General features: G+C 33.6%; 2 protein-coding genes across 2 annotated transcripts; both read left to right on the forward strand.

The window, feature by feature from the left end:
- The first annotated feature begins 299 nt into the window (after positions 1 to 299).
- On the forward strand, positions 300 to 1,040 carry LOC135139618 (uncharacterized). Its single transcript, XM_064069919.1, has one exon. The coding sequence runs from the start codon at positions 300 to 302 to the stop codon at positions 1,038 to 1,040; it is 741 nt and encodes a 246-aa protein (XP_063925989.1).
- Positions 1,041 to 8,469: 7,429 nt separating this feature from the next.
- On the forward strand, positions 8,470 to 12,110 carry LOC135139619 (odorant receptor 49b-like). Its single transcript, XM_064069920.1, has 6 exons — positions 8,470 to 9,182; positions 9,234 to 9,333; positions 9,386 to 9,490; positions 9,537 to 9,692; positions 9,740 to 9,789; positions 11,981 to 12,110. The coding sequence occupies exons 1-6, from the start codon at positions 8,470 to 8,472 to the stop codon at positions 12,108 to 12,110; spliced, it is 1,254 nt and encodes a 417-aa protein (XP_063925990.1).
- The last annotated feature ends 9,051 nt before the right edge of the window (positions 12,111 to 21,161 follow it).

Below are 21,161 nucleotides of genomic sequence, written 5' to 3' on the forward strand. Positions count from 1 at the left end.
CACTACAATTATTACATGACTCACGTGTTACATGCTACACGTCCACCTTTCCCAAACCTTAAAAACGTTATTTTATTTAGTGCACTACAATATTTAGGCCACCTTAAAATACCACTTCCAACTCAGTCAACATTATTAAGTAATAATACGCCCCTTATAAATAATTAATTATAATTCTTGGGGCACAGTCAAACCCATCCACTTCATTGGTTCAAAACCTCACCACACGAAACCTATAAAGATACAAAAATTTAAAAAAAACACTCACTCTTGTTGAAGCTTTTTCAGAGCTTTTTACCATGACCAACACCGTCGAATACGACTGGTTATCAATCATCCAACGAAACATCTTTGCTTTCAGATTAGCGGGTTTGTGGCCCAGCGACGAAGGATACAAATTCGACTTTTACCTTCTGCGCAGCATCATCATCCTGTTCGTTTTTGGCTTCGTCCAAACTGCATGCCAAACCTTCAAGCTTGTGACCAACATAACCGACATGCAAGTGGTGGCAAGAACCGCATTCTTGATAATTTCCTTCTGGTTGATGTTGATGAAGCTGTCGTCGATCGCTCGCAACATCCAGACGCTTAGAAAACTCCTGGCGACTCTAAAGGACGATATGTTTCAAGTCCGCACCAAAGAACAAATTGATAATATAATTCCCAGTGTTAAGACGTGGAAATTCATGCACAATGCTCTCAGCGGAAGTATGGTTTTTATGGTGATTTTTTCGGCTGTCGACGCATTGAGAAAACGCACATTGCCGTTCGTGTCTTGGTATCCTTACAACACTACGGGGTCGCCTCAGTTTGAATTGACTTGTTTTCACCAGCTTTCGAGTATTTCGTTTGGAGCGTACATTGATATAAATATGGATACTTTTATAGCTGCTTTTAGTCTATATGCTGCAACTCAGTTTGATATTTTGTGTGATAATGTGAAAAATTTGCAGCCGGAAGCATTCAAAGAGGGTTTAGTAGCCTGTGTGAAACATCATCGAGCAATTGTGAAGTATATAACTCGAACGTCCCTCGTATAGCAGCATTTTTTGACAAGTTAGTTTCAGTTTCGTCAAATCGTACAACCAAACTTTTGACTCGATTATTCTGGTGCAATTTTTCACAAGTGCTGCGTCTTTAGGAATAACTATGTTTCTTGTAGTTGGAGTAAGTTTTCGTCGATTTGTAATTATTTTTCTAACAATTTCTACCCAAACCAGGTACCGCCTTTCACTAATGAATATTTTTCGTTTATTTTCTATGCAAACGCAGTAATAATGGAGATATTTATTTATTGTTGGTTTGGCAACGAGCTCCTAATGAAGGTATTTAAAACAACTAACAAAGTGTCATCCTTTATTTTTCTTATTTAGAGCAGTAAGGTGTTTGTTGTGGCCTTCGAATCTCACTGGATACAAGCTTCTTCGGCAGCAAAACACGACTTACTTTTCTTCATGGTGAGGAGTCAGACGTGTCTGAAACTTTCAGCGTTAAATTTGTTCGACTTGACTTTGGAGAATTTTTTAAGAGTGAGTGTTTGTTCTGACAGTTACAAATTTTCAGTTAAGTGATTTTTAGATTATAAAAACGGCCTACACTTACTTTGCTTTGGTGAGTCGCTACGACAAGTAGGAAAATTATAACAAAAATATGTTCACTGTTGTTTTAAAATGTTAAAAATAAACTAATGAATGAACTGATATTTAATTTTTTCAAAGCCCCCATTAACTAACTACAATAAAAATCTAATAAATGGGTTAGCAGCTTATTAAATAATAAATAAAGCTTTGCCTATAACAGGGTTAATTAATGTTTAAGAAATCAAACCTGGTCCAATTTTATTAGAACTGTGGAAGTCCATGTGGCATTTTCTCACGAAAATAATTATCTTAAGCCACAAGTGGACGAAAAATATTGTATTAAGAGGATGTCCCTTAATGAATAAAAGATACTAATTAGAGGGTTCACCAAGTTTAAGGAAAATTAAGCTCTTATTAATTTATAATTGGAAGGTTGGTTATTTTGTTTAAAAAAATATTTCATCTCTCGTGGGTGATTAAAGAATGAGATGATTATTATTTCAGTGGAAGCTAAATACACTGTGGTTATTTTTCCCTTATATATTGCGCGTAATATGAAGAAAATCATTTATAAAAAATTTATTGTTTTTGTTTTTGGTAAACTGTAGGTGTTTTCGAGAGAGTAGAGATTTATAACATATAATTTCAGAGTTTCAACCAAAATTATGTGAGTTGATGATAATACTGTTTACAATATTAATATTGTATCACTAATTTTGCAACCAAATTAAACTTTTTTCACCGAAATCAATAATGTTACAAACGATCAGATAGATTTTCACGTTGCATAAAATGTGATCATTTTATTTAAAATTTATTTAGAAAATTTGCCCCAGGGCATCAACCATTTTTATCTCTAATTCTCAGGATAAAAAAATGATTCAAATCTTCAAATCAAGTGTAACGAACTTGTTAAATAAAATCGCATTATTAAAGATGAAACAGGAGAAATTTGTAGAATTGAATTTTTAATTTTTCAAATAAAAAAAAAACTCATTCAATGTAGCCTCTAGAGAGATATTCGTTTCGACTAACAATGCTATCCCAACCGAAATTTTCTCGGGATTACGAATCTACGTTTAATTTTCCTATAGATCTCTATATAATAGAAAAATTACATTTTATTCCAACGCCTCTTATGATTGATTCTCAAAATTTGAAATTGCTCAAATTCTCCGGAAAATGTTGAAACAGAACCTAAATTTTCTCGGGATCAAAAATCTGTCTTATGTTTTCCGTAGATCCTCAAGCAAGGGAGAAATGAATTTTTATTGTGGCGCCTCCACCATTTTTCCATAAAATTTGAAAGTTGCTCAAATTTTCACAGACAAAGCACTAGTGGAACCGAAATTTTATAGAGATCTTGAAACAGCTTTTATTTTTCTTGTAGCTCTTCAAATACGGGAGAATTTAAATATTATTGTGGCGCCTCCACCATTTTTTACCAAATTTGAAACTTGTTCAAGTTCTCCCGGCAGATATTCTATCCGAACCGAAATTTTGTCGGGAACACGAATCTGTATTTAATTTTCGTGTGTGTCTTCAAATAAGGCAGAAATTAAATTTTATTGTGGTACCTCCACCATTTTTTCATTAAATTTGGAAGTTCCTCAGATTTTCCCGAAGGTTTTAGACGAATCAAAATTTTGTCGGAATCATGAGTCAGTCATTCATTTTCCTTAATTAAAGGAGAAATTAAATATTATTGCAGCGCCTCCACCATTGTTTAAACAAATTTGAAAGTTGCTCAAATTCTCCTGGAAAAGTTATTTATCCGAACCGAAATTTTCTCGAGAACTAGAATCTGCCCTTATTTTTCCTGTAAGTCCTCAAATAAGGAGAAATAAAATTTTATTTTGGCGCCTCCACCATTATTTCACTAAATTTTAAGGTTGCACATATTTTCCCGGAAAAGGTTCTAGCCGAACCGAAATTGTGTCAGGATCACAAATCTGCCTTTATTTTTCCCGTATGTCTTCAAATAAAAGAGAAACTAAATTTTATTTTGGCGCCTTAATCATTTTTTCACCAAAATTGAAAGTTGCCCTAATTCTACCGGAAAAGATGTTATCCGATCTAAAATTTTGTCCAGAACACATATCTGCCTTTATTGTTCCTATGTGTACTCAAATAAGGTAGAAGTTAAATTTTATTGCGCCGCCTCCAACATTTTTTAAACAAATTCAAAAGTTGCTCGAATTCTCCTGGAAAAGTATTTATCCGAACCGAAATTTTCTCGAGAACCAGAAACTGCCCTTATTTTTCCTTTAGGTCCTCAAATAAGGGAGAAATAAAATTTTATTTTGGCGCCTCCACCATTTTTTTAATAAATTTGGAAGTTGCTAAAATTGTCCCGGATAAGATTCTATCCAAACTGAAATTTTTTCGAGATTACGAATTTGCTCTTATTTTTCCTTTAAGTGGCCAAATAAGGGATAAATTAAATCTTATTGTGGCACCTCCACCACTTTTTCACTGAATTTTAAGGTTGCACATATTTTCCCCAAAAAGTTTCTAGCCGAACCGAAATTTTATCGGGACCACAAATCTGCCTTTATTTTTCCCGTAGGTCTTCAAGTACTTAAAAGAAAAATTAAATTTCGTTTTGGCGCCTCAATCATTTTTTCACCAAAATTGAAAGTTGCCCTAATTTTACTGGAAAAGATGTTATCCGATCTAAAATTTTGTCGAGAACACGTATCTGCTTTTATTGTTCCTATGGGTGCTCAAATAAGGAAGAAATTAAATTTTATTGCGGCGCTTCCACCATTTTTAAACAAATTCGAAAGTTTCTCAAATTCTCCTGGAAAAGTATTTATCCGAACCGAAATTTTCTCGAGAACAAGAATCTGTCTTAATTTTTCCTGCTGGTCCTCAAATAAGGTAGAAATTAAATTTTACTGTGGTGCTTCCACCAATTTTTTTTATTAATTTTGAAAGATGCTAAAATTCTCAAGGAAAAGGTTCTATGCAAACCGAAATTTTATCGGGATCACGAATTTTGCCTTATGTTTCCTTTGGGTGGTCAAATAGGGGAGAAATTAACTTTCATTCTGGCATCTCCAACATTTTTTTACTAAATTTGAAAGTTGCACATATTTTCCCAAAAAATGTACTAGCCGAACCGAAATTTTATCGGGATCACAAATCTGCCTTTATTTTTCCCGTAGGTCTTCAAGTAAAAGAGAAATTAAATTTTATTTTGGCGCCTCCATAATTTTTTCGCCAAAATTGAAAGTTACTCTATTTCTACCGGAAAATATGTTATCCGATCTAAAATTTTGTCGAGAACACGTATCTGCCTTTATTGTTCCTAAGGGTACTCAAATAAGGGAGAAATTAAATTTTATTGCGGCGCCTCAACAAATTTTTTAATCAAATTCGAAAGTTGCTCAAATTCTCCTGGAAAGGTATTTACCCGAGCCGAAAGTTTCTCGAGAACAAGAATCTGCCTTCATTTTTCCTGTATGTTTTCAAATAAGGTAAAAATTAAATTTTATTTTGGCGCCTCCGCCATTTTTTCATGAAATTTGAAACTTGCATATATTTTCACAGAAAAAATACTATCCGAACCGAAATTCATTGAGATCTCGAATCTGTCTTTATTTTTCTAGCTAGTCCTCAAATAAGGTAGAAATTAAATTTTATTGTGGCGCCTCCACCAATTTTTTTTATTAATTTTGAAAGTTGCTAAAATTCTCCCGGAAAGGGTTCTATACAAACCGAAATTTTCCCGGGATCAGGAATTTTTCCTTATTTTTCTTTTGGGTGGTCAAATAAGGGAGAAATTAACTTTCTCTCTGGCATCTCCAACATTTTTTTACTAAATTTGAAAGTTGTACATATTTCCCCAAAGAAGGTTCTAGCCGAACCGAAATTTTATCGAGATCACAGATCTGCCTTTATTTTTACTGTAGGTCTTCAAATAAAAGAGAAATTAAATTTTATTTTGCCGCCTCCATCATTTTCTTACCGAAATTGAAAGTTGCCCTAATTCTACCGGAAAAATGTTATCCGATCTAAAATTTTGTCGAGAACACGTATCTGCCTTTATTTTTCCTATGGGTACTCAAATAAGGGAGAAATTAAATTTTATTGCTGCGCCTCCACCATTTTTTAAACAAATTCGGAAGTTGCTCAAATTCCCCTGGAAAGGTATTTATCCGAACCGAAGTTTTCTCGAGAACAAGAATCTGTATTCATTTTTCCTGTAGGTTTTCAAATAAGGTGTGAAAATAAATTTTATTTTGACGCCTCCACCATTTTTTCATCAAATTTGAAAATTGCAAAAATTTTCACAGAAAAAATACTATACGAACTGAAATTCATGGAGATCTCGAATCTGTCTTTGTTTTTCCTGCTGGTCCTCAAACGCGGTGGAAATTAAATTTTATTGTAGCGCCTCCACCAATTTTTTTTATTAATTTTGAAAGTTGCTAAAATTCTCCCGGAAAAGGTTCTATGCAAACCGAAATTTTCTCGGGATCACGAATTTTCCCTTATTTTTCCTTTGGGGGGTCAAATAAGGGAGAAATTAACATTCATTCTGGCATCTCCAGCATTTTTTTACTAAATTTGAAAATTGCACATATTTGCCCGAACCGAAATTTTATCGAAATCACGAATTTGCGCTTCTTTTTCCTGTAGGTTCTCAAGAAAGAGAAATTAAATTTTATTGCGGTGCCTCCCTCATTTTTTCACCACATTTGAAAGTTGCTTAAATTTTCCCGGAAAAATTATTATCCAAACCGAAATTTTTTCGAGATCACTAATATGCCTTTATTTTTCCTGTAGGTCCTCAAATAAGGGAAAATTATATTTTATTTTGGTGCCTCCACCGTTTTTCATCGAATTTGAAAGTTGCTCAAATTTTCACAGAAAAAGTAATCTCCGAACCGAAATTTGATAAAAATCTCGAATCTGCCTTTATTTTTCCTGTAGGTCTTCAAATAAGATATTAAGTAAATTTTATTGGGGCGCCTCCACCAATTTTTCATCAAATTTGAAAGTTGCTCCGATTTTCCCAAACCAAAATTTTGTCCGGATCGCAAATCTGCATTTATTTTTCCTGTAGGTCCTCAAATAAGGGAGTACTTAAATTTTATTTTGACGTCTCCACTATTTTTTCTCCAAATTTGAAAGTTGCTCAAATTCTCCCGATAAAGTGGGATTTATAAACTTGCTGTTGATGTTGATAGTAACTTTGACGTTCAACTTTCGCCGTATTTAAAAGGGTTATAGAAGAAAAATAGAGGATTTAAGTTGATTCCCATTTTAGACATTTTTTAAGTTTCTTGTTGCGGAAATAAATCTACACTTATTCAAAAAACAAAGGCAAAATGTAGCCCCGCCCACCCGCCCTATCTCAATTGTGATGATTTTTTTATTCGTCGTGAGGCAAAGGGGTGGAGCTTAACTCCAAATCCTTATTTCTTTACGAGAAATTAAAAACATGTTTTTGAGTATCGTGTTGGTTAAAAATTTAAAATTTACTATTTTAAATGTATTTCTAATAATAAAAAAAATATCACAATTGAGAAAGGGCGGATGGGTGGGGTTTATATTTTGTTTTTTTTTTTTTTTTCTTAATGTACATAGTATTCTTTGAACAACACGATACTCAAAAACATGTTATTAATTTCTTGTAAAGTACTTAAGTATTTTGCAGTAAAGCCCTGCTCCCTTGGTTCCCGGGGAAAAAAAATCATCACAATTGAGGTAGGGCGGGTGGGCGGCCTACATTTTGCCTTTTTGTTTTAATATGTGTAGACATCTTTTCGCAACATGAAACATAAAGTATGTTTAAAATGGAAAATTTGTATAAGGAAATATCGAAAAATTAGGCTCCGCCCCATAATTGCAAAATCCATATTTCCTTGCAAAAGTGTACCATTTTAACCATGTTTTAAGTTTCTTGTTGTGAAAAGATGGCTATGTATATTAAGCAAAAAAAGACAAAATATAAGCCCCGCCCACCCACCCTATCTCAATTGTAATGATTTGTTTTATTCGTCGCAATCCGAGGGGCGGGTCTTAATTATTAAATCCTTATTTTTCTACGAGAAATTACCATGTGAAATATGTTCTTAAGTAATCGTGTTATACAAGGAAAATTAAATGTATTAATTAAAGAAGAAAACCAAAAAAGAAGCCCCGCCCCTCCATTTCGATCTCATTGTAATAGAAATAAATAATATCAGTTATTTGTATTATGTGTTAGAAACAACCATTCTGTAAATAAGTAAATTAGGTAAATCGCCTCAAGTTAAAAAATCAATAGGTCTGAAAAATGTTTGGAACACAGGCATAAGCAATTGAAAGCCCACTATTTTTAGACAGGAATAAATAATTATTGATTATTCTTTATAGAAAAAATTTTTTTTTTCTCTAGCTAGGAGCTTCAGAGAATACATATTTAAATATACTTGTACATTATTTATTAAAATTTTATGTTAAACATAGGAATGGGTTGTTAATAATTTAAAAATTGTTACAACAACTTTACATATTTTAATATGTGTCGCAAAATATTGTGCATAAGCTTACTGAATACAATGAATAAAACTATCACTCACGACAAATTTTGATAACACAAGTATATTCTCTATATTACTTATTAATATCTACAACTTACCAATGCAAGTTCACATTTTTCAAAATTTAATGGACCACAACATTTAGGCCACCTTAAAATAGCTCTTCTGGTTTAGTTAAGGTTATTAAATAATAATAAACCTCCATTATCAATAATTAATCCTGATTTTTGGACGCACAATCAAACCCATCCACCTCATTGGTTGAAAACCCCACCACTCAAAACCTATAAAAGCGACAAAATTTCAAAACCTTCACTCTAGTTCAAAATTGTCGACCACTTTTGCAGACAACCATGACCGACAGGGTCGAGTATGACTGGCTATCAATCATCAAACTTAACATTTTTGCCTTTAGAGCAGCCGGTCTATGGCCCAGTGCCGACGGCTACAAACCCAACTTTTACTTTCTGCGCAGCATCACCATCATATTCATTTTCGGCTTCATCCAAACCGCCTCTCAAACCTTCAAGCTTTTGACCAATTTAACCGACATGCAAGTAGTGGCAGGAACGGCCTTCATGGTTATTTCCTGCTGGCTGATGTTGATGAAGATGTTCTCCATAGCTAGCAACATCCAAACTCTGAGAAAACTGTTGACAACTCTGGATGACGAAATGTTTCAAGTCCTCAGCAACGAACAAATTGAAAATATAGCCCCTAGTGTTAAGACGTGGAAATTGGCGTACAACCTCATCAGTGGGAGTATCGCTTGTTCTGTAATTTTCTGGACCGTGGATTCGTTCAGGAGACGCAGATTGCCGTTCATTTCTTGGTATCCTTACAACACTACGGGTTCTCCTTTGTATGAAATTACTTGTGTTCACCAGCTTTCAAGTCTTTCTTTTGCAGCGTATATTAATATTAATATGGATACGTTTATAGCTGTTTTTAGTTTATATGCGGCTGCTCAGTTTGATATTTTGTGTGATAATTTGAAAAATTTGCAGCCCGAGGTGTTCAGGGAGGGTTTGGTGGTTTGTGTGAAGCATCACCGAGCAATTGTGAAGTACGTAAGACACATTTTGTGGCTCAAAAAGTCTAAAAAACACAATTTCAGTTTCGTTAAATCATACAATACAACTTTTGACTCGATTATTCTGGTGCAATTTTTCACAAGTGCGGCTTCTTTAGGGATAACCATGTTTCTTGTGGTTGGAGTAAGTTTTTGCCTCGATTTGTAATTTTTTGTAAAAATTTCACCTAAATCAGGTGCCGCCTCTCAGCAGCGACTTTTTTTCGTTCCTCTTCTACGCGAATGGAGTGATCATAGAAATTTTTATTTATTGTTGGTTTGGCAACGAGCTCCAAATCAAGGTTTGTAAAACAACCAAATTTCACAAACTATAATTTTTTCGTTTAGAGTGGCAACGTGTTTGTTGTGGCCTTCGAAAGTCATTGGACAGAAGCATCATCTGAAGCTAAACGCGACCTAATTTTCTTCATGTTAAGGACGCAGAAATTCCTGAAAATTTCAGCATTAAACTTGTTTGACCTGACTCTGGAGAATTTTCTAAGGGTGAGTGTTTATGGTGAACTTACAAGGGTTAATTGGGCGATTTTTAGATTTTAAAAACGGCTTATTCCTACTTTGCTTTGGTGAGTCGCTATGACAAGTAAGAAAATTAGAATAAACTCATCTCGCTGTAAATTTAACAAGTTAAAAAATAAACTAGTACGCAGTAATATAAGACTTTTCTTTCAAACATTGTTTCCATTTTTTTTAAGGCAGCAATGAAATGAAATAAAAATATAATAAGCAGTTTGGCTGCAGCTCATTAAAAACGAAAGAGTGATAATGAATGTTTAAGAAAACAGAATTGTAGCACTCCATGTGGTATTTTCTCACGAAAATAATTGTCTTAAGCCACGATTGAAAAAAGTGGATGTCGAGGAGTTACCTTAATGAATAAAGGATACTAATTAGAGGGTTTATCAAAATTAAAGATAATGACGCTCTTATTAATTTATAATTTGAAAAGTGGTTATTTCTTTGAAACAATATTTTTCAGTGCTGTGTTATTAAAAATGAGGTGATTATTATTTCAGTGATCGGAAAATACACTTTGGTTATTCATTTGTCCTAGTTTGAACGAATGAACGAAAAAAATATAATTTAACTGTGACAAATATGGAATTTTACTTTTTTTCTCAATATCGGTAAGTACAAACGCATTTTCGTCTTACGTTTCGGATTATTTCAATAGATGAAGACAAATTCGTGGTGACTAGGATTATTCAAATGGATTATTTTTAAGGAATTAATATTTTTATCAATAAATTTGTGTGAAGACAAAAAGTAAGCGACTCTAATAGAAACAGTTTAAAAAATCTATAATATTGTAGTTAAAGCCATTTCACAAAAGACAAGATGTTTTCATTACAAAAAATAAAATACAATTTGTCCCGGCGCATCCAACAATTTTACCTTCAGTTACATTAAGCAACAACTAATTTAAATTTAGTTAGACATATTATAAACATTCTTGATTTGCATTTTATAAAGATTTTTCGTGAATTCATTGTTTTGGCTGGCAGATTGTTTAAAAATGGGTTGTAAACAACGCCCTTGATTTTAAAGGTACGGGTTGTCGTCGCCAACTGAGAACGAGGGCCTGCATTTCATTTAGACTATAGCCGGAAGGAGGTGAATCTCTGAAAAAGCATTTTATTTTAGAAGTTTATTGTTAGTGGTACTGAGTGTTTTTGCGTGTTAGTGAGTGTGCTGGGGCCGGTTTTGATTTTTGTGCATACAGTAAAGAATCTTCAAAATCCCTAAGGTAAAATCATCCATGACACTAATTTTCAATTTTCTTCTTCAACCAAAGACAATGAGTTATTCTGCAAAGGGTGTGGAAAAGTTGTAAGAAAACATTTAAAATACTGAAGCTTGAATTATGTTCACATTTTTGTTTCCTAGTTTAAGTGCGAAAAAAAATCACACTTTGAACAACACTGCAGTGGCGATGCACATAAAAAGAACGAGAATAAATCCAGTAAACAGACTTTATTAAACATTAATTCCGACAATGATTTTACGCAATTTTGCACCGATTTATGTAGGGCATTTACCGCAGCAAATATTCCATGGAATAAAGTTAGTTGTCCTGAGTTTAAAAATTTTATGCATAAATATACAGGAAGGCATTTACCCTCAGAAGGCACTCGAGAAAAAATTATTTACCAAAAGATTACGATATGGTGAGCACTAGAATTTTTATTTAAAAACATTTTAACATAAATTTTATAATTTACAGGTAATTAAACAAATTAGAAATTCTATTGGCAATAATAATATATGGATTAGCGTCGATGAGACGACGGACAGATTAGAAAACATAGCCCATTTGGTAATTGGAAAATTACCTTCTGAAGAAGCTGGCCGCCCATTTCTACTATCTTTAAAGCAGTTTGATAAAACTAATTGCAACACAATCTCGAGGTTTATAAACGAATCATTGGGTGTGCTATTGATAATTTTAAGCATTGCAATTATTATAATTTATTTAATTGTTAATTTGTAGCTTTATTGTGGCCAAAAGGAACTGAACACAAAAAAGTTAAATGGTTTGTATCAGATAGTGCTTCATACATATCAAAACTGGGACTAATTTGAAGGTGTTTTATGAAAATCTGTATGGCACATGGGTTACATTTAGTGTCTGAAACAATTAGACTGAATTATCCAGATGTCAATGGGATAATTAGCAATGTTAAGAAAATCTTTTTAAAAGAACCAATAAGAGTAGAGTTTTATAAAAACAGTTTACCAAATACACCTCTCCAACCTGAACCTGTATTAACCAGGTGGGGCACTTGGATTCAAGCAGCATTGTTTTATGCAGAACACTTTGATATAGATATAGATATAGATATAGATATAGATATAGATATAGATATAGATTCAACACTAGAAAAACAACAGTCCCTGGACTGATGTAAACTACTCACAATGTACATATTAAAACTTATACTCTAGGAATTCATTTGTACTATAAAAGGCATGACGCAGGAGAAGTGTCTTTACCTTTGTTTTGAAAGCAGAGCCACATAAAGTTCTGTAGCGCTGGGGTAGGTGATTGTATAAGGATATGTTAATGGACAAATTTTTTGTCTTCGTCAATCTAAAACGTCTTGTTCTTACCAAATCAGCTGTTCGGGTATTATATTTATGAATATGATACTGATGAATCATATCACTACGATTTGAGTGAATTTCTATTACCGTGAAGTATATAAAAATGCATGGAAGGGTCAATATATTGTTCTCAATAAAAAAAAGACGACAGTGCTCGCGACAACCCAAACCCAGGATCACACGAAGGGCCCTCTTTTGTAAGCGGAATATAGTAATAGATAATGGCGAGTTTCCCCATAAAACAATAGCATAAGAGATATTTGAATGGAAAAGCGCATAATAGATAGACTTAAGTGCTTCAAAATTAACGATTTCTTTCATTTTTCTTAAAAGAAATATAGTGGAGGAAAGTTTACTGGCCAGACATTTGATATGGTCACACCAGGACAGGTTTGTATCAATTGATAAACCTAGTAATTTTACTGTGTCAGAGTTCCCTACGAGGTTGCTATTGGATGAAATTAAAATTTTTTGTGTTTTATTTTTGTTAAGTTTAAGAGAGTTAGAGGCAAACCAGATGTCTGCATATTTTTGCGCTGTTTCGGCTTTGTTTAGTAAACTGTTAATACAACGATCTGACGTGATTAGTGAGGTATCATCGGCGTATAGCACGCAATTCGCTTTCTTGTTTATAAAATTATAGAAATCGTTTGTATAAATAATAAAAAGCAGGGGCCCTAAAACGGACCCTTGCGGAACACCATGTTTTACTGTTGAAAACGCGGATTGCATGTTATTCACTGCCGAACATTGCTTTCTATTAGATAAATACGAAGAAAAGAGCTTGTGTGGAATGCCTCTAACACCATAGAATTCCAGTTTTGTCATTAGCGTGGTATGACTGACACAGTCAAAGGCTTTGCTTAGATCGCAAAGTGTGACCATATTAATTTCACTATTCTCTAAACCGTCGACTACAAGTTCCATAACTCGTAATAAGGCCTGCGTTGTTGCTTTACCTGATCTGAAGCCAAATTGTGCTTCGTTGATTATGCGAAATTTCTCAAAATATTTGGTCAGTCGTGATTTAATTAGTATTTCTAAAACTTTGCCAGAGATTGGGATAATGCTAATGGGTCTATAATTGTCAAGCAGAGCCGCATCGCCCTTTTTCTGGATAGGTATAATTTTGCTAAATTTCAAGCTGTCAGGAAACACCCCACTTCCAAGACATTCGTTAAAAAAGTTAGTCAGAGGCGTTAATATTAAACTCACGGTCTCTTTTAGAATTTTGGAATTGATACCGTATACATCGGTGCAGTTGGAGTTCTTTAGGTTGTTGATAATATTTGAAATTTCGTTATCACATGTAGGTTCTAAGAAAAAATTGTTGCAAATTTTAGGCATGGTATTCAACAAAATATCCGGTGTACGTACGTCAGTTTTGTCGATCCCTTTTAGAATTTCATCAGCTATATTGGAAAAATAACTGCTAAATTCATTAGCGTCAAATTTTGTGTTTTTCTGATTGGAGTTATTTTTATTTTTATTTCGTAAGCAGTTGATAAATCGCCAGCTGTCTTTGGGAATATTATCAGACTGAGCAATGTACGAGCTGTACGCATTTTGTTTAGCATTTATTATGGATTTTTTATAAACGGATCTTGCTTGTTGGTACGCTTTTTTATCACTAAGGTCTTGGGTACAGTCAGAAATTATTTTGATCGCAGCAATTGAATCCCTCATACGTCGCAAGTCGTCGTTAAACCAGCTGATGGTACATTTGCTGGATGTAATACGTTTTTTTAGCGGAAAACAGAGTTTGATCAATCGCTGATATGTTGTAACTAGGTATGTAGCAAAAATGTTAACATCACAATTGGTTTGGATAGATATCCAATCCACGGACATGAGATGATCACGTAATTTGTTTAGACCCATATCATTTACTGGTCTGCTAAAATAATAATTGTTACGGACGATATTACTGACTGCGTGAAAACAAATATATTGACCACTGTGATCAGATAATCCTGGTTCCAATATTCCAAACGAGATGTTGTGAAACAAGCCAGTAAATATATAATGATATTTTACTATCATTCTTATATTGGATATTTTTAGGTTGTAATGTCATTTGAAGCCACAGATGCACAAAGCATTAAAAAAGTTCAACAATTCCTGAATAAAGCAAACGTTAAAAATGAACTTTTGTACATTAAAACTCACTCTAAAATTACTGCTGCTGCAATAGAACAATTAGAAACAAAGTATAAGTTTGAAATTAATCCAAAGTCTGGAAATTGAGGAAAAAGTGTACATATCTTTAAAAAACACACCAGGAAAGGTGGGGGAAATGGCGTTCCAAAAATTATGTTCTCTGTTAAAAAAGAATGCAGGATACGATTTTATATGTTCACTAAATAACGTAATTTGCGGTGATGGAAGTGCTACCAACAATACATACATAAATGAAAACGTAAATTGCTCAATATTTAATTTTGCACCCATCACTTCTTGTGACGTGGAACGCACGTTTTCAAAACTTAAAAGTGTTTTAAGCGATCAAAGGTGTAAATTTACAATCGAAAATTTAGAGAAATATATAGTTTGCTTTTGTAACTCATTTTAAATACCTGAATTCATATTTTGTTTTTTGTTAAATGCGACTTGCTTTAATTTTGCATAAACGCAAATCAAATTTAATCTCTGATTAAGAACAATTGTAACTATGATAATAACTAGAGAGCGGGAAATTTTCATTTAAGATTCCAACAATTAAACTTGCCACGCATCTTCCACAACTATCGGTTGTTTCATCGACAGCGAACCATAAATAATTATCTCCAATGCGATGTTTAATTTCGTTGTAAACTTGCTGAAACACTGGGCCTACATAATTTTTTCGGAGAGTACTTTCAACCGGAATATGTCGATTGCAGTGTTTTTCAAGGAATTCTTCAAGAGGGCCTTTCTCCAATTTTTTTAAAGGTATATTGGACTGGATCATCATTTTACATAAATCTAAATTAAACTGAAACTGCTCATTTTTTGTGGAAGTAGATGCAACAGATGCATGTATGGTCTGCTGTTTAATTTTAGAAACTTCAAACATTTTCTTCTTTTCTACATGAAGAGTCGTTCTGACATGTTGCGTCACGTTATATTTTTTATCACTTTGAATCTAAAACAACGTACATATACAGGATTAACAAAGGAAAATAGATAAAAAAAATTAGTGGGGTTACGATTTTCACACAAGCTCTGCAGAATATTTTGTTGTTTTCTAATTTTAATTCTGGAAAATCCCTTATCCACTCATCCGGCGTCGATTTTACTTTCGGCATTCTTTTAAAATATTAGTAATAGTACCAAAAAGAACTCAACATGTAACAAGGGAGAACCACGTATAACACTGTACTACGACAGATGCGATAGACTGATGGTTGTGAAATAAACGGTTCATTTAGTTAAAAGTTTCCATTAGAAAAATTTTAAGGTAGGTAGTTGGGAACAAGAATCCTTTTTTCTAGAAAATCTTTAACGGTCTTGCCGCAAAATGCCGAAAAAGAACATCTGGTTAAAAGCTTTAGTTCATTATCAACGGAAGTAAGGATTTAAAGTCATAAAATCTATGGAGTATTTTTCCAATCCTATAATAAAATTTTATTACCCGAACGACCGGAAGCTATTCACAGAAAGGGTCTTGAGTAAGTGTACTTCAATGGTCAAGTCCAGGTAAAATGCATACGATACGATACGGCTAACTAACAAGTATTTGTCATCCCGACAAGGCCGGCGTTTGAACAAAATATGCATTAAAACTCGTATTCGTCGAAAAAAGCATTACATAAGCATATAAGTTTTAATATGCATAGAAGTGAAAAAAAAGCAAAGAAGCATAAAAAAAATGTGTCAAATGACTCCAAATTGTATCATAGTTACAGATATACAAAAGTTTTGAAGTGCTTACATTTTTCACGAAAAGCATTAAACCTAGAAATCCGCTCTCTAATAATAACAATCGTTACTATGGAGTTAATCAGAGATTACATTTGATTTGCGTTTATGCAACCGGCCCTTAGAATTAGTGGACGTAATTATAGATCGTTTGTTTATTTAAAATTTTTTTGTTTGTTACACAAAATATTTGTTTCTATAATGTTTTTTTTAATGTTTTTTTTAAATATATATATTTTTGATGTGTGCTTTTTCGTTGAGCAAATATTTTTTCCTCCAGGTTTTTCACCTAAGCTAAGATTTTTATAACCTAATTCATCAATTTTGGGACCTAAAAATGTCTCCTTTTATTCAGTTTTTAACGACATAAAATCCGAAGCCTATTAATAATAGTTAAAATTTTACTTGTTTTGAATTTTTTTTTAAAGTTAACATCGATTTTGTAGGAAATTATTTATTAGGTAAATAGCAAGACTAAACGGGTCTGTGTTAATTACACGTTGTGCAGAACTCTTGTCTCCTGAATAATAAACAAGAAATCCTTGTATTTGCTCGGACGCTAATACCAATCGAAGTTGTAATAAAAGACGCAATAATTATTAGTGAAATAAATATTTCAAAGCCAAGCAATGCCTTCTAGAGAGTTAGAATTCGTTAAATCATTTTACAACACTTAATTTTCCGCTCTTCAAAGTTTAAACGTGTTAAAATTTCATATCGCATTTATTCCTTGGTCACGAGATATCTAAAGTCCATTTAATTAACATTTCATTACCCAGATTCGCTAGTAGCAATTTTCATTCATTAATAAATAACTCTGACCTTTTGGCGCATAATCGAGCCGACGAGTTTCATTGGTCAGTTTTTACCATAACCAAAGAGTTATAAAAGACGAAAAACTCATCAGCATGATCATTAGTTCTTGAATGTGTCTTTGTGCTACTTAATATAAATAAGATGAAACGTTTTGACTGGAAAAACACCATTAAACGAAACACTTTCATGCTGAAAATTTTGGGTTTATGGCCACCTGCTGACACCTACAAACTTGAGTTCTACTCCGCATACTCTTTCTTGTCCATAGTCGCTTTCACATGTGGCCACAACTTTTTTCAAGTAATAAACATATATTTCGTCTTTCCAGACCTAGAAGCAATAGTGGCGACGATTTTTGTAACACTGCTAGAAATTTTAACTCTATTAAAAACGTACTACGTCATCCAAGACATGCAGCTGCTTAAGCAACTGATGGTGGATATTAACGAAGAGCATTTTCAGCCCAGAAATCTGTCACAAATCGAGATGGTGGAACCCAGTCTAAATTTCTGGAAAAAAACAAGCACAGTACTTTGGAGCATGAGCACGGGGGCTGTTTTCTTCTGGGCTACGTATCCCATTCTAGATGGCTCGGTTCAAGAAAATCGACTGCCGTTTCTAGCTTGGTACCCCTACGACACCACAGTTTCACCGTTTTACGAAATCACCTATGTTTATCAGATTATGAGTGTGGCTTTCATTGCTTCGACAGCTCTCACTGTTGATACGTTAATAGCAGCTCTGAGTGTCTTTATAGGAGCTCAGTGCGACATTCTGTGCGACAATTTAAAACAAATTTTCATGGAAGATAACTTCAATTATTGTGAAAGAGAAGTGCTAAGTTGCATTAAGCACCACAAAGAGATTTTAAAGTTCGCCAGCAGTTGTAATAATTTTTTTAACTGGATTGTGTTTGCTCAGTTTTTTATTAGTGCGGCCTCTATTGGATTAATCATGTTCCAGCTGACGATTGTAAGTTTTTGGTTCATTTTCTGTTTTTAGACTTTCGCAGCTTTTTTATAGACAACACCTCTCAGTAGTGAATTTTTCTCGCTAGTGAACTACGGAATTGCTGTGGTTGTGGATATTTTCATCTACTGTTGGTTTGGTAATGAAGTTGAAGTAAAAGTGTGTGTTTATTATTGTAGCTGATTTGCAAAATACATAAAAGTCATTTCAGAGCAGCGCAATTCCGACCGCAATTTTTCATTCTAACTGGGTAACAGCGCCGAAAAAAATTAAAAAAGACATGATGTTCTTCTTAATGAGGTGTGAAAGACCAATCAAAATATCGGCACTAAATCTGTTTTATTTATCGCTGGAAACTTTTATTAAAGTCGTTTTAAAGGAGCTATTTTTACAAAGTAACGCTGATTTTTTATTTTTTAGGTTCTGCGTACGTCATGGTCGTATTTTGCGTTATTAAACCAAGCTACTTTTCAGAAATAAAGATAAAACAGAATGTAAAAAAATTCTATCACAACTATTTTTAGTTGCAATTATTCATATGTTAATTAAAGTAGATTAAAGTAGTTCAGACTTTTATTATTTTTATATTACAAATGAACCAAAAAATTAAATTGCCTGAAACGAATAACGACGAAATGACCTATTTAACTGCCATGGGAGAATATTAAATTTGATTATTTATTAGAGAAATGGCGAAACTAAACGGTTCTCGGTTAATTACACGTTGTGAAGAACTCCTGGCTCCTGAATAATAAAACAAGAAATCCCTACACTTGTTCGGACATTAATACTAATCGAAATCCTTATAAAAGAAGGTTTACGAAGTGGATAAATGAAGACTTCGCCTGCAGTTAATTTTATAAACAATTTTATTGTGTGTAAAGTCTAATTATTTTGCGAGCAGAACGTTGTTTCAATTTTAAAATTTTACAGATCGAAATATTGCATGATCTTTTTCCACGCCTCTCGCGTTTATTCCTTGCAATCAAGACAGATGAATATTGACATTCAATTAGCAATTCTTCCACTCATTAATAAATAATTGCGACTTTTTGGCGCACAATCGAACCGACGCATTTCATTAGTAGCCACCATAAAATTATAAAAGATGGAAAACTTAACACTACGCTCGGTATTAGTTCTCGAATGTAGGATAACTCCGACAAATTCGAAGATGAAAAAATTCGACTGGACAAATACAATCAAACGAACCATTTTCATGTTGAAAATTTTGGTTTTGTGGCCTCCTGGTGACACCTACAAGTTCGATTTCTACTCAGCGTACTCTTTCGTGTCTATAGTTGCCCTCACATGTGGTCACAATTTTTTTTCAGCAGTAAACATATATTTCATTTTTCCGGACCTAGAAGCAATAGCTGGCACAATTTTTGTGACATTACCAGAATTGCTAACTATCATGAAAACGTATTACATGATTCAGAACATGCAACTGCTGAAACAATTGATGGTGGATATTAACCAAGAGCATTTTCAACCCAGAAATGTATCACAAGTTGAGTTGATCCAACCCAGTTTGAATTTTTGGAAAAAGACAGTCACGTTTTTGTGGAGTATGAGCAGTGGGGCGGTTTTCTTCTGGGCGACGTTTCCCATTTTGGATGGGTCGGTTAAAGAAAATCGACTCCCGTTTCTGGCTTGGTACCCCTACGATACCACAGTTTCGCCGTTATATGAAATCACCTACGTTTATCAGATTATCAGTTTTGTTTTTATTGCTGCGACGACTCTGACTACTGATACGTTAATAGGGGTTTTGAATGTGGTGAATAGGGGCTCAGTGTGATATTTTGTGCGACGATTTGAGGCACATTTTTGACAAAGATCACTTTATTTCATGTGGGAAAAAGATGTTTCGTTGTATTAAACACCACAAAGAGATTTTAAGGTAAAGTAATATTTGAAATTTGAATCAATTATCACGTTCGAGTTTGTTTTTAAGGTTTGCTGACAGTTGTATTCAGTTTTTTAACTGGATTGTGTTTGTTCAGTTTTTTATTAGTTCGGCCGCTACAGGAATAACTATGTTTCAACCACGGTTGTAGAATAGATAGGTTGATACACTAGCATACATTTGCATATCCCTGGTCAGCGACGCCAATTGCCGATCGCGTCGCCTGGTTTTTGACGTTTTAGGGACACAGAACTCTATAGGCATCTGTCTATAACCGATGTAATTAATAAAAGAAATCGTACTTATCGACTCCGATCAAATGTCATTTACAAATTTTGTATTGTTCATAAAGCAATTTAAAAGAAAATCCCCAAAATAACTAGAATGATTTCCGCTCGACAAGGTAGAGGCGCTAGCTGTATGTGTCCTTTCCATGGATATAGGGATCGAAAAGAAGCGTCGCGATCCCAAGCCATTAGTGTACAAACCTATCTATTCTACAACCGTGGTTTCAACTGACAGTTGTATGAATTTTGGGTCATTTTAAGCGATTTTATTTTAGTTGTTTTTTTTTTTTTTTTGTAGACGACACCTCTCAGTAGTGAATTCTTTTTACTAGTGAGCTTCGGGATTGCCACAGTGGTGGAGATTTTCATCTACTGTTGGTTTGGTAACGAAATTGAGATAAAAGTGAGTACTTAATTCATCTATTACAAAATAAAATAAAATTTGGGCCTTTCAGAGCACCGCAATTACAACCGCGATTTTTCATTCTAACTGGATACAAGCGCCCAAGAAAATTAAAAAAGATATGATGTTCTTCTTGATGAGGTGTCAAAGACCAATAAAACTGTCCGCACTGAATTTGTTTTATCTGTCTCTGGAAACTTTTGTTAAAGTCGTATTAAAGGACGATGCTTTTACAAAATGTTGATTTTTTCATTTTTCAGATTCTGCGTGCATCGTGGTCGTATTTTGCGCTATTAAATCAAGCCAGTTCCCGGAAATAAATTGTTGGTGATATATTTCTATCACATTTGGTTTAATATAAATCCTTTCTGTTAAAAACTTCATTCTAAATAAAATGTTGTCTGAGCTTTGAATTATCACAACGATTTTTTACTTACTTAACTAATCCGTATATTTATTTTTTCTATAATAATGTTAATTAATACAGGCTTAGTCACGAGAGAATTACTTCTGAAAATTATTTTTATGCAACCCAAAATACTAATACCCTGTACCACTTGATA

Source organism: Zophobas morio, unplaced genomic scaffold (genome assembly GCF_036711695.1).
Source record: "Zophobas morio isolate AGI-343-1 ecotype UQ-CSIRO unplaced genomic scaffold, CSIRO_AGI_Zmor_V1 ptg000031l, whole genome shotgun sequence".
NCBI classification, from domain to species: Eukaryota; Metazoa; Arthropoda; class Insecta; order Coleoptera; family Tenebrionidae; genus Zophobas; species Zophobas morio.

Excerpts from the sequence above, each read along its gene's own strand:
- LOC135139618 (XM_064069919.1), top strand. The coding sequence starts at position 300 with ATGACCAACACCGTCGAATACGACTGGTTATCAATCATCCAACGAAAC.
- LOC135139619 (XM_064069920.1), top strand. The coding sequence starts at position 8,470 with ATGACCGACAGGGTCGAGTATGACTGGCTATCAATCATCAAACTTAAC. Across the intron at positions 9,183-9,233 it reads CATCACCGAGCAATTGTGAA|TTTCGTTAAATCATACAATA; the intron begins GTACGTAAGACA and ends ACACAATTTCAG. Across the intron at positions 9,693-9,739 it reads CTCTGGAGAATTTTCTAAGG|ATTTTAAAAACGGCTTATTC; the intron begins GTGAGTGTTTAT and ends GGCGATTTTTAG.